The sequence below is a fragment of the Giraffa tippelskirchi genome, chromosome 12 (assembly GCF_054371585.1).
Source record: "Giraffa tippelskirchi isolate mGirTip1 chromosome 12, T2T-mGirTip1v1.2.pri, whole genome shotgun sequence".
Lineage (NCBI taxonomy): Eukaryota > Metazoa > Chordata > Mammalia > Artiodactyla > Giraffidae > Giraffa > Giraffa tippelskirchi.
In genome coordinates this window covers 148,398,448-148,412,472 of record NC_137286.1, presented here as the reverse complement: position 1 = coordinate 148,412,472, position 14,025 = coordinate 148,398,448, and the positions used below count along the sequence as shown (strand labels likewise).

Sequence of the window (14,025 nt, the reverse complement as noted above, 5' to 3'; positions counted from 1 at the left end):
CCACCTGGTCACAGCGCTGCAAAAGCAGACGACTCGCACCTCAACGACGCCACCACCAGCTCATGTACCAGAGAGAGAGCACCAGGCAACGCAGAGAAGCTCCCCTTGCACCCTCCCAACAGAGAGGAGCCCCCCCAGGCCCCCGTGGAAGGCCAACACAGCTCCGTCTCAACTCGGGTGGCTGCAAAATTCCAAATGCACCCAGCCAGGTCAGCTCCACTGATGGATTTAGGAGCAAGTTTTATTTTTGACACAAGAAATTGTTACTTTTGGCACAGCTCTGGAGTGTGGCTCTCAAAGTGTAAAAATATAATCTTGCCCCATCACAGTGTCAAGTGGAATCTGTGATTTTAGAACAAGATGAGTAAAAGTGAATCTTAAATGAGTTGTGCTATTTAAGTTTAATGCAAATGCTCCATATTGCTGGGGATATGCGAAAAACAGAAATCCAGAAGGGAATGTTCTCTTTCTTGGCTTCTGCAGATTCTGCACTTAATTCCACCTACTCCTAAACCCTAGGGATAAAATTAAAGTTCAATTATGGATTCTATCGATACACACCACTTTCACCCAATGTGCCCCCATTTCTTTTCCCTTAAAATGACAAATTAGATCATATTCAATTTTGTGGATTCCACTGTATCAACACCTAAAACACGAGGACAGGGACCACTTACTCAAGAAAAGAGACACTGAATATTTTAGGCATTTCCAGGAAGGGCTGGGGCAGAAAGGAGCAAAGAGTCCTGAGGAGCGAGGCAGCAGGACTGACGCATGAAAGGGCTGCAACGTCTCCGCCCTCCATAGGAGCCTTCATCCCAGACAGATGCCGCCAGGTGTGAAGACGAGCACGGGCAGCCTCTGAGGCCCCAGGCACTACGCTGCAGACTTCACACCAACCTTACCTCATAAAGGGAAATCGAGGCTCCAAAAGGCCTTCTAATAGAGGTTCCAGAGGGGAGCAGAGTGCTGAACCACATCAGTCGCTGGGCCCCCTGACACACACACACACACAGGTCAGCGGGGCAGCGCCCGCAGAGGAGGGTGGCTCAGCACCAGCCCATCTGCCCGCCGAGGGCTCCTCATCCAGAGGACAGTCGCATGGTCACCAGACAGAGGGTCTGAGCAGGTGCACGACAACTACTCAGGCTGACGGCTGGTTTAGGCGCGGACACTTGGAGCCAAAAGGGCAAGGAGCACGTCATGTTAGTCAGAGCAGTGACAGGACACAGGCTGGGAGGGACGCGTCACGACAGCAAACTGCGAGGACACATTAACTCCCATCCCTCCCAAGGCTTTCACTGAGATGACAGAAAAAGCAGAGCTTACTAATAAAAAACAGCAATCAAGAATCCATTGCAGGGCTAAAGGCCGGAGCAGAGGGGCCACAAGCTGTCACGATGAGGCTCAGGGAACTCCTATGAGGGCTTCACGGGTAACAACCCAAGTCTTCAAAACCAAGGGGTCACAGAGGACAACGGTGGAGAAACTAGAGACCAACGGCACAGGTCACAGTGAGCGCAGCACACGACCCCCGGGTGGCGCGTGCCCGGAAAGAGACGCCACAGAAGTCACAGGAGACCCCGGGGACCGCAGCTGGGATGGCGTCGTCAGAACAGCAGAAACCTTCCGGGTGGTGCCAGCAGGACGCGGCTACGCAACAGGAGGGCCTCGTTCTAAACATGTGCGTGCTGAGCGTGTCCCCAAGTGCACATGGGGGTGCTGTGCTCAGTCGCGTCCGACTCTTTGTGACCCCAGGGACTGCAGTCCGCCAGGCTCCTCTGTCCATGGGATTCTCCAGGCTAGAATACTGGAGTGGGTTGCCATGTCCTCCTCCAGGGGATATTCCCCACCCAGGGATCAAACCCAGGCCTCCTGCACTGCAGGCGGATTCTTTACCAGCTGAGCTACCAGGGAAGCCCACACGAGGGTTAACTAGTTAGCAAAGGAACCATGGGCTTGCATACAACTTAGCGACTGAACAATAAGGCAATGTCTACAGGGTGTTCACCCTAGTCTCCCGGCTGTTCTGCTGATTGTAAACTTTTCAAACTAAAGGAGGGCTAATCACGAGGTTCTCTCTTGCATCCCCTCAGCAGCCCTCCCGCTTCACACTTGAGCAGACGGGGAAGCACTTCACTTGTCAAGCACGGAGCTTTCCCCTGAAGGCCGCAGGGAACAGGACTCAAACCAGCCATCCCAACGGGCCCCCTGTCCTTTCACGGGGCCATGCCAACACGCCTCCAGTCCCAGCGCAGCTGGGCCGGCCCGGTCCTGCACCGAGAAGAGTGGCAGCTTCCCTCTGTGCCTCCTCTGCCGGGCAGGCTTCCTGGCTCTTCTGCAGGCTTGGGGGAAACATGCGGCCCTCTCTCCCGGCCAGACCGCTCCCAACGTCACCAACCCCTCATGCCAAGCACACACCAGGACTTCCCTGGTGTCCAGGGGATAAGAATCCGCCTGCCAACGCAGGAGACACTGGTTCGACCCCTGGTCTGGGAAGAGCCCAAATAACACCGAGCAACTCATCTCGCGCGCCTCGAGCCCATGCCCTGCACCTAGAGACAGGTCGCCCGCTCACCGCAGCTAGAGGAAGCCTGGACACAGCAACAAGACCCAGCACAGCCAAAAGCAAACAAACAAAACTTACAACTAAAAATAAAGGGCCCACAGGGGAACTAGTTAAAGCAGACTGTCTCCACAGGGGACGCTGGAACCACAGTCCTATACAGAAGCTCCGCAGCCTGGTGGATGCCACCCGGCCTGCCTGCTACTCTCCCCTAGAGTCACCCTGGAGCGCGGGGGGAAAGACAAGCGGCCGTGGACAGGAGACCCCGTCACCGCTCAGCTCGAGGACCAGGCGGTCTCTCTCAGCTGCCAGGGAAAACACCCAACACACACCAACCTAAATCGGGTCCAAAATTTGGATCAAATTAGGTCAGAAATGCATATTCTGGCTAGAAAGTTATTTTTTTAACATAATGAATGCAGATTTCACATCTAAATATGGTCTGAGAGGCCTCGGGATTCGTTTCGCTTTGCAGTTACTCACTGGGAACCTGTCCTCTCACTAGTTCCCAGGACTCCGAGGAGCTCCTCAGGGACACAACCCGCCTCGGGGCAAGGAAGGGGGGCACTTCGCCTTCCCCAAGACCAGCGGGGAGAAGCTTGTCAGGAGGTGGGGGTCCCTTCCTCAAGATCAACAAGATCTCTTGATTGGTTTTTAAATGAAAATAGAAAAGTGATGACTAGAAGATATTCAAAGCAGTCTGTTTGACTGGACTTGGGAAAGGAGGGAAACGGAGTAAAAGAGGGGAGTGAGATCAAAAGACAGGCCCCTGAGTGGCTAGAATTCCTGTGGCCAGAGAAGCAGGCAGCCAAGAGTGTCAGGACTCTCCTCGCGAGCACGCAGAACCAGCACCCGACAGCAGCGGTGCCCCCTGCCCTGTGGCCCCCCCCAGGCCATGCCCCCTGCCCCGCGGGCCCCCCTAGGCCGTCCCCCCTGGCCCGCGGGCCCCCCTAGGCCGTCCCCCCTGCCCTGCGGTCCCCCCCAGGCCGTCCCCCCTGCCCCGCGGCCCCCCTGCCCCGTGGTCCCCCCAGACCATCCCCCCTGCTCCGCGGTCCCCCCTAGGCCGTCCCCCCTGCCCCGCGGTCCCCCTAGGCCGTCCCCCCTGCCCCGCGGTCCCCCCAGACCATCCCCCCTGCTCCGCGGTCCCCCCTAGATCGTCCCTCCTGCTCCGCGGTCCCCCTAGACTGTCCCCCCGCTCCTCGGTCCCACAGGCCATTCCCCCTGTTCCACGGTCCCCTACAAGACCCGGATTCTGCCCACCACCTCGGCAGCCATGGAAAGCCATGCTCCCCCGGAGCTCCCACCAACAGCCCAGCCAGCTGCCATGCCGTCAGGATCTGCGAGGGACCAGGGGCCTCCCTGCAGGGCCGAGAGGCAGGAAGCAGCAGTGACTCCACTATGTCTGTGGTGGTCTGTCAGGCAGCTACAGAAACCAGCGGAAGCTGCGATTCCGGCTCAGCTGGCCCAGTCCAGGAGCAGCGGGCCCAGGAGGACGCAGCTGGTGGAGCCACACGACCCAAGTTCAAATCCCGGCGCTCCCACACTGGGCTGTGACCTGAGACCTCATCATCCCCTCATCTGCAAAGTGGGAAAAGTGCCACCCTCTCTGCAGGGCATCTGGTAAGACTTAACTAAACCGCACACGTGGAACAGCTCGGCACACACTCTACTCAACACGCCATTCCTGTTTAACTTCAACTTGATGTGTTTCTCCAGCCTCTTCAATGATGGAGACTTCAAGGGTCCGATGTGGGTGCCACCTGCCTCATGAAGTGTTAAGCACTTCCAGTGCAGCCAATTCAGAGCCAGAGACGCTTTCAGTCAGAGAAATACACTTCAGATTTTAAAGATTGAGTGTGAAAAAACAAAGTAACATCAACAATATTTTCACGTCAACCACACCTTGAAATAAGAACATTATGGGTACAGTAGGTTGAAGACAATGTACTATTAAAAATGAACTTCATGTTTCTTTTGCCTTTTTTTACATGTAGTTACTAGGAGATTTAAAATAACAGGTGTGGCTCAGTTATATTTCTATCGAATGGCGCTGATCCTGACAGGAGACCCCAAAGACCTGAGGGGAAGGGAAGTCCAGGTCTCCACGTGGGAAGCAGCCTGCATGCCGAGGGGACCAGCCGCTCACTGGCAGGACAGCTGGCCAGGCTCTGCAGTGTAACACAGAGGGTGCGGGAAAAACTAAACAGAATCATAATCAGAGGAGAATTTACCGTCTCTGCTTATAAGCACCTACAAGATGGTCAGAGAACAGTTATTCATTTCACCTCCCAAATGACTTTTTAATTACTCACTGTCTCTCAACTTCTTTAAAAGGCAAGTTCTGGCAAAAACATGAATAACTTGACTTCAAGAGTTTATTCGGTAAGTCAGTCAATAAACACTACATCATTCCCTACCACTTCCAGCTCACCATGAAGTCAGGGGAACAGACTAGCTAAGACAACAGCCTGTGTGACCCCAAACACACCTGCAGTGCAAAGCAACAGCATGCAGCGTAGCGATCCATCCCTCTGAGTCCAGGGCAGAGGTGGTGATGGCACCTGGGGGGCATCGCATTCCCAGGGAAAGGACTGTGCACTTTTGTCTTTGTTTCAATTAAATCTGAAGCCTACATCAACAAGTTTCAAGTTTTCACACGAGCATGTTTTAGTTCTTTCAACAGTATTTTTAAATAGTTTTGGGCAAAATCTCAATCATAACCTTGCTAAAAATCTAGATGAGAACTGAGCATGAGGACAAAGAAGTTTAATGAAAGAATCTGCCCTTCAGAAATGCACAAGGAAGATGCGAATTTCAGAAAGACGTAAGGCGCTTTCTTTCCCACCTCAGCAGCCCATCAGCCCGGCGGATGACAACCCTGGGGGGCCCTAAGGACGCCCTTCCCTTCTCTCTGTAGGGAGAAACTCAAAGCTCCGTCACTCACACCGCAGGAAACGGGCACCGTGGTACACAGTCGCCAAACTCACTTCCAGCCAGAGCGCCCCCTTTACAGAGTGGCCCTGGAACACCCCTGGCCGGCGCCAGGCCAGAGGCCACTTGTGAGAGAGATGGAAGACAGTACTGCAAACGTCTGAGGCGTTCAACTTCTACTTCCTAGTCCAGCAGCTTTTCTTTCACATCCTCCTTCCCGAGTCCAATGCAGGAAATCTCGAGTGCATCACGTCGGCTTCAGTTTACCATTTACCCAGAGAGGCGGGCACAGCAGATGATATAAGAAAGAAAAGCTAGACTGTCCAACCCAGGAGGGTTCCATTAGCCTGAAGGCAAGAGAAACAACAGGTAGCAGGAAGGAGCCACTGGGCTGCAGAGGCGCGCGCTCTCTCACGCACTGCTGATGGCGAGGCAAAGGGACAAGACGTCTAGGAGACACTCTGGCAGAGGTGCTCAAGACCTGCGAAACCCCCACCTCCGACCTAACACACTGCCACATCAGGCAGCGTCTCCTTCGAAGACAATCAAGGACAAGGGATCCTGTACAGCGACAGCCGTCACAGGTCACTGCTGACAACAAGGAAGACTCAGAAACAACCCCCACACCCAGAACTGGGGAGGAGCCCCACCGACTGTGAGGACATCACTAAAAACAAGAAGACAAACGTTTCACACAACAGTCACTATGGCAAGCTACAGCACATTATAAAACATCATGTATACTATGATGTCATGGATATTTTAAAACCATATTTATATGCAAAGGGGGAAATGGCTGAAAAATATACACTAATTTTCACACTGGTTATCTCTAGATGGCATCACTATATAATTATTTTCCTCTTACATTTCTCCATTTCTTGAATTTTATATAACTGAATATGGATTATGGGGTAGAGATTTTTTTTTAAAAATACCTACCAGAGTTGTTCAAACTACAAGCAAACGATAATAACAACAACCACTGTCTATCTACTTAGCACCTAAAATATACGAGGTGCTGTTCTAAGTGCTAAACACTAATTCATTCAATCCCACGACAAGGACAAAGGACCTGGGTCCTGGTGACATGAGATACACTCGGTTTTCTGTAAAAAAATCACTCCTTGAAGCAGCCAACTGCCGCTGAGGGTGACACAGGCGGAGAGGCTAAGAAAGTAATGCCTTGGTTTTCAGATACAAATCTGTTAACAGGTAAGAAACAAGACAACAAAGTCAGCACGGACCCACAGCTGCGATGTGAACACGTCCACCGTTCACCCCGTGAAACCAACACCAGAGTCCACGTGCCACCAGAACAGTCACACAGAGCGAAGCCAGAACACGCCCTCCGGACACGCCCACCACCAGGGACCAGTCTCCTTTCGGTTTCGGGCACTTGTGAGTATCCAGGGCATTACTCCCCGACCTCCACCTGCCCCCTCCGGCTCGGCGGTGGTCACTCCAGACAAGCGATGGTCTGCAGCTGCGGACATTTCACTCACCACGCAGATGAGTGCACAGCAAGCAGCGCTGCGTCCCTAACGTTCACTACCTGCTCCTCCAGGAGGCTCAGGAAGCAATGCTGCTTGCAGCGGCGAGGAAGCACCTTGAGGAGGGCCAGCGCCAGCTCCGCACCCCAGCTCCCCACCGCCGGTCCCCCGAGAGGCCCGCACAGCTCTGCCAGCCTTTCTGTTTATTTCCAGCACCCAGACCCTCATACCCACCCCTGCTGCCCAGGACCTGCTGAGCCACCACCCCTGCAGTGTTCCTCAACAAGCCCAACAGCAGCCCTGCGGGTCACAGGGTTAATAGTGAGAGCTGATGTCAGACTGTGGCTCCTTCCTATAAAACGAGGACTGGGCTGACTCAACAGACTAAGGAGTAAACTAAGGCAACACGTGCAAGTCCTTAAGGAATACAAACAACAGGAAGCAGCACGCTACTGAGAGCTGCAATCAGGGGCCACGTGGAGACAGGAAAACGACACACAAGAGTTGGTCAGCATGAGCAACATTCTCACAACGACCAGGACAAGTTCTGTCCTCCCACATGTACCAGGTGAATGAGGGCTTCCAGACCCAACGTTCTCGAGCTGGAGACACTCACACTGCCTGGCTCCTTTCATTAGCAAACTCGACTTTTCCAGGAAAGTTCCAACTTTATTATCAAGGCATACATAATTCTAAATAGTGTTACTTTACATCCTTATTACACTATTAGAAACATGAGAAAAAAATATAAATTCTTATCAAATTCCATACTACTGAAGGAAACAAAAAAAGTCAAATAAGATGCTTACTGGGTAGCAAAAAAAAAATCATAAGCAAAATGAAAAGATCAAAGTCACATAAGCTGTTTTGCTAAACATGGTTTTCCAATAAGTTTTTACATTTTCCAAATTTCAAAATGTTTTCTAACCTAAAACCTAAATTGTTTTTCAAAGCTTAACCATAAATTCAAACTGTATAATACTGCTTTAAAATTAAAACTCCTTTCATAATCAGAACCACTCACTGGGGGATAGTACTTGATTTCCACACTGTGGAACGCATGTGTACACATGAAAATAATTGATAAGTGATTACTGTATTCCATTCCTCTTTTCCTTTAAGAAATCTATAGATAATTTATAATGGTGGTAAACAAGAAAATACATATACCAAAAATAAGCAGTCTGTTACAAATACAGTTCAGTCTAAACCTCTGGAAAAAAGCACCTTGACACTTTACATAAAAAAAAGCTAATCTAGAATTCAAGCTATCAATTTTGGGTTTCACATTTGTAATTTCAAAAGCTTTTTTGTCAATCTCTCGTCTCCAGGATTTTGTGAAAACAAAGCATATAGAGCTACAAGGTATTTCACAAGAACAAAGCCTCTCTCTGCTCACTCCCTTCCACATGTTTTTCTTTAAAAACCCTGGGAAATGGCCACACTTGTGTTGCATGTGTGAGGCTGTCTTTCAGAGAGCAGGCCTGTCCCTTCACATCACGGATGAGAACAAGTCTGGAAGCCCACCTTGAGTCCATACCACACAGAGCTCCTTTTTCAGAGTGCTTAAACAGTGTATGGGCTTTCTGATCTGCTGTATTATTATCATTACCTCTCATTTAATTGAAAATTTTAAGTATAACTTATAATTAAGCTTGAAAGAATATTAACTAAACTTGTCTCTATTTTAAATTTACTAGAAAAGATATTCTTAAAAACTTGCACAAAACAGGTCAAAGTTGATTTTTCTATATAAAGTGAAACATCTGATACAAACTACAACTTCAAGGTCAGTCTGCTGCTGCTGCTGCTGCTGCTAAGTCGCTTCAGTCGTGTCCGACTCTGTGCGACCCCATAGACGGCAGCCCACCAGGCTCCGCCGTCCCTGGGATTCTCCAGGCAAGAATACTGGAGTGGGTTGCCATTTCCTTCTCCACAAGGTCAGTCAATCACAAGCATTTATGGAAGGCCTACTAAATGCCAAGCACTGTTCTAGATGCTTAGGATGTGTTAGTGAACAGTCTCTTCCAGAACATCTTTAAATAAGCTCTTAATTTTAAAAAACAGTAGCTACAAAAAATTTCAACAGTAACCTTTGGAAAACTAAGGATGGGTTTTTTTAAATTCAACTTTCTTTAAAACAATTCTTTCCTCAAAACCTTACATCAAAATGTCACATTATAATCAAAGTACAAACTGAGTTTCAAATTTAATGATTTAAAAAAAAACCTCAACAGTTTGGAAAAGATAATAAAATCCCACAACAACCAAGAAAAAGCAAAAACTGCCACAAACATTCATTATCACAGCCTGACAGGGGACCTCAATGAAAAATGGCCAAGCTCACCCAGCAGAGAAAAGGACCCTCCTGAACCAATGTCTCTCCCGCTCCTGAACGGCCGCATCTCTGCTTTGGAATCGCCTCTGAGTCTGATTTCCTCACAGATATCAAACACTATCAACTTAGTGTTGATAAAAACAGTACCAACAGATAAGCTTTCCATAGAATCTTCCTCAGATTTGACGGCTTCCAGATTTACTTCCCGAGAAACCGAAGAGGCTGCCCTTTTAGGATGAGAACCTGCCACGGTCCCTTTGAAGATGCTTTCACACACTGCTGCCTAGGAGCTTGGTAGAATTCACCTCAGCACTCAGATCAGGAAACAGAGGCCGACAGTGCTAAAGCCACAGGGAGAAGAGGCAAGATGTAAACCCCCGACAGACACAAAGCAGCCGCATTTCTGATCTAAAGCACTACCCCAGGATTTGGGGGGGTGGGGACCACACATGGGAACATGAGATGAAAAAGGAATTTCCAGAGAGACGCCGCTGAAAGACGGCACTCAGCGTAGAGACAATAAGCAACGCAGAAACGACACCCCCGCCCAGAAGGCTCCCCGAGACGCAGGTTAACGTCTCTAACCTAAAGGTCCAGTCAGAATGAAAGCCAGCTGACCTACAGCCTCAGGGAGACCACGAGCGCGTCGAGGAGGAGGAGGGGCCCGTCAAAGAAGACGGCTCCAGGCTCGGCCTGACACCTACCTGGGCTTCGCCAGCCTGGATGCGGGTCCTCCGAGCATCCCCAGGGCAGAGAGGAGGCTGAGGCAGGTACCAAGGAACCCGAGAGCGCCCGACGAACGAGCGCTTGTCAGCGGCACCGCGAGCCACCCAGAGCCCCTCTCCCCACCGCGGAGGGCGAGCCGCGGGGCTCGTCCCCGCCCCGACACCGCGCTCGCCCCTGGGCGCCGCCCGCCCGCGCCCCGCGCCCCGGCCTCACCTCCAGCCGCAGGGACGCCCCGCAGCCTCGCAGGAACTCGCGGATGTTGCTCAGGCACTCGCCCTCGCTCCGGGGCTCCGGATAGACCTGCAACACAGAGGACAGGCGCTGAGCGCCACGCGCAGGCCGCGGGCGCGCTCGGAGGCGAGCCCGCCGCGGTCTCCCGCGGGCGCGCCCGCCCCTCACGCGACCAGCCCGGGCGGCCCCGGCAGCCCGGCGCGACCCTGGCCGCCCCCCGGCGCCCGCGCGCCCGGCCGCCGCCTCTCCTCACCCTTTTTCCTTCCTCCCGGCTGCACCAATCTCCTCAGGCCCCTTCCCTCACCAGGAAGTGGAGCGACGGCGGAAGTGACGTCTTCAGACCGCGCCCCGGCCAGCCCCCCGCACGCGACCTTTTCCGGTCTCTGCCTCGCTGGCGCGGCCTCCTCGCCTGGCTCCTGGCCCTCAGCCTCGGATGCAGCCCACCTGACGCAGGCCACGCGCGGACTCCTCCCTCCCCGAAAGCTGGCGCTTTTCCCCGACCCGGCCCCGTGGACGCGGCCTGCCCCCCGGCCCAGCGGGGACCCGTGAAAGCTTGGCCTCCGCCGCTTCAAGCAACAACGAAGGGGCTGGCGAGAACCTGTTTTTTCTTCGGTTCTTCCCTGCCCCCGGCTCGAGGGGGGAGGGGGGTAGAATTCTAATAGATGATTTAAACTAATTAGCAACGTAAAATATGCATGCTGGGATTAAAGCGCAATGTTTTCTTCTCCTAAATATGGACCATGTGCTTCATCAATGATTAACCAAAATAGCCGGTTACTCGTCAGCGCAAAGGCTGGGGAGATAAATGGTGGCAACTGCAGCCTCCATCACCGGAGAGGAGCGGCGAGGGCTCCTGCAGACAGACCTTCGGTGCTTGGTCCAAGGCAGAGCTGTAAAGGCCACCGCCACGCATGTAAGGAGTTACTAACCCTCCCACGGCAAGAAACGAAGGAAACCAAGAACAGCACCAATTACACAGAAAAATCAAGGGAGACGCCTGAGACCTCAGAAGAGCTTTTTGTTGTTCTGAACGACACATGCAGGCTTTTTACACTGAAGTGTCATCGGGAATTCTAGCATTCAGACGTTCAAGACACTTTTATCCTTCTGTCCTCTAGGGTGAAATCTCGACATTCCATCAGGCCTCTCTCAGGAATACTGTGGTTTCATGTCAAAGTGCTCAGGGCTTCTAAAATTACAAAAGAAAACCAGGGTGTTAAGCAGTGCAAAGATGGAGGAAATTAGACTTTTTTTTTTCCCCTCAAGTTTAAAAATTCCTAGAGCAGTGAACAGGTTTTTTCCCAGCGGAACAGCAAGACCAAAGCTGCCTTCTAGTCCCATCTACTTCCTCACTCCCTCAGTCAGTCCTCATTCATGGATTCCGTATTTGCAAATTGGCCTACTCAGTAAAATTTATGTGTAACCACAAAATCCGTATTTGCAGCACCTTCTCAGCTATTTATAAATGTGCAAAGCAGCAAGAAATTTGAATTTCCTTATGCACACGTTCCCAGCTGAATTTGAACAAGGTCATGCTGTGCCATCTTACATTAGGTCATAATGGAAGCAAATGTCCTTTCCGCTATTGGTGCCATGTTTTTCACTTTTTTTTTTTTTGCTTTTTCTTGGTGATTTCACTATTTTAAATGCCCCCCAAGCATAGTGCTAAAGCACTGTCCAATGTTCCTAAGCACAAGAAGGTTGTGATGTGCCTTACAGAGAAAATATGTGTGATAGATAAACTTCATTCAGGCCTGAGTTATAGCGCTGCTGCTGCTAAGTCATTTCAGTTGTGTCCAACTCTGTGCAACCCCATAGACAGCAGCCCACCAGGCTCTGCCGTCCCTGGGATTTTCCAGGCAAGAATACTGGAGTGGGTTGCCATTCCCTTCTCCAGTGCAGGAAAGGGAAAAGTGAAAGTGAAGTCACTCTGTCGTGTCCGACTCTTAGCGACCCCATGGACTGTAGCCTACCAGGCTCCTCCATCCATGGAATTTTCCAGGTAAGAGTACTGGAGTGGGGTGCCGTTGCCTTCTCCAGTTACAGCGCTACAGGCCCCAAATTCAACGTTAATGAGTCAACAATACAGTACATGCAGAAAAAGGAAGAAGATATTCGGAGATTACATGAAGCTGCTCTGGAAAGTGCTAAAGTAACCTTTATAGTGCATGATGCAGCTGTGGGAAAGATGGAAAAGCAACTAAATTTGTGGATTCATGAGATGACAAGCAATAAAAAGAGCGCAGTATACAGCATTGTTGTGAGGCTGAAAGCCAAAGAAATGCACAACCATCTTACCCAGGGCCAGGACAACGTTAAACCCTTTTCAGCTAGTGCAGGTTCAGTTCAGTCATTCAGTCGTGTCCGACTCTTTGCAACCCCATGAACCACAGCACGCCAGGCCTCCCTGTCCATCACCAACTCCCAGAGTCCACCCAAACCCATGTCCATTGAGTCAGTGATGCCATCCAACCATCTCATCCTCTGTCATCCCCTTCTCCTGCCCTCAATCTTTTCCAGCATCAGGGTCTTTTCCAATGAGTCAGCTCTTCACATCAGGTGGCCAGAGTATTGGAGTTTCAGCTTCAGCATCAGTCCTTCCAGTGAATATTCAGGGTTGATTTCCTTTAGGATGGACTGGTTGGATCTCCTTGCAGTCCAAGGGACTCTCAAGAGTCTTCTCCAACACCACAGTTGAAAAGCATCAATTCTTCCGCGCTCAGCTTTCTTCACTGTCCAACTCTCACATCCATACGTGACCACTGGAAAAAACAGCCTTGACTAGATGGACCTTTGTTGACAAAGTAATGTCTCTGCTTTTTAATATGCTAAGTTGGTCATAACTTTCCTTCCAAGTAGTAAGCGTCTTTTAATTTCATGGCTGCAGTCACCATCTGCACTGATTCTGGAGCCCAGAAAAATAAAGTCAGCCACTGTTTCCCCATCTATTTGCCATGAAGTGATGGGATCGGATGCCATGATCTTAGTTTTCTGAATGTTGCAGGTTGGCTTGCACAGTTCAAAAGGTGATGCCACATGAAACATGTTAGACTTGCAGGCAAGCCAGGTTCTACGGATCAGGAGGCAGCAGAAGAGTTTAGAAAATACCTGCTAAGTGTTATATATGAAAAGGGTTATATGGAAGAGCAGGTTTTCAGTGCTGATGAAAGTGGCTTACTTACAAGAACGCTGGCAAGTGAACCTGTGCAATGCAAATGGCCTCCAAAGCTCCTGGATTTAAATCATTCAAAGACTGGGTAACCTTGCTATTATGTGCAGTCGCCAAGGGTGAATTTAAGAGAAAACCCCTCATGGTACACAGAGCACAAAACCCACGAGCATTCAGAGGGAAAACACTGAACCATATACCAGTCCACTGGAGATGGAACAAAAAAGCATGGATGGCATCTGAAATATTTCTGGGAAGGTTCCACAACTGCTTCCCAGAAGCTGAACGCTATCTCCATAGCAAAAAACTTGCCTTCACGGTTTTATTAACTTTGGATAATGCCCCAGTTCATTGACGTTAAGAGTTCAAAAATGCCCACCCTGACATAGAAGTTGTCCTCATGCCCCCAAACATGGCATCTCTCATCCAAGCCCTCAGTCAGGGCATGATAAAAGCTTTCAAGCACATTATGCCAGGGAGCTTTAAGCAAGGCAATGGCAGCCCACTCCAGTACTCTTGCCTGGAAAATCCCATGGACAGAGGAGCCTGGTAGGCTGCGGTCCATGGGGTC

At 50.8% G+C, this 14,025-nt stretch overlaps 1 protein-coding gene across 25 annotated transcripts in view; it reads right to left on the bottom strand.

The window, feature by feature from the left end:
* Nucleotides 1–14,025, bottom strand: part of ARHGEF7 (Rho guanine nucleotide exchange factor 7) — a 102,845-nt gene that overhangs the window by 63,334 nt on the left and 25,486 nt on the right. For 9 of the 25 annotated variants that reach the window (XM_081551940.1, XM_081551942.1, XM_081551945.1 and 6 more), the window contains one exon: nucleotides 10,268–10,354. The exons of 2 other annotated variants lie outside the window; for them this stretch is intronic. In XM_081551940.1, the coding sequence (XP_081408066.1) occupies nucleotides 10,268–10,354 (87 nt within the window). Of the gene's footprint in view, nucleotides 1–9,337; nucleotides 9,670–10,032; nucleotides 10,355–10,538; nucleotides 10,598–11,289; nucleotides 11,475–14,025 lie in introns of those variants that run through there. 14 more of the 25 variants (XM_081551952.1, XM_081551958.1, XM_081551957.1 and 11 more) reach the window with 5 other exon arrangements.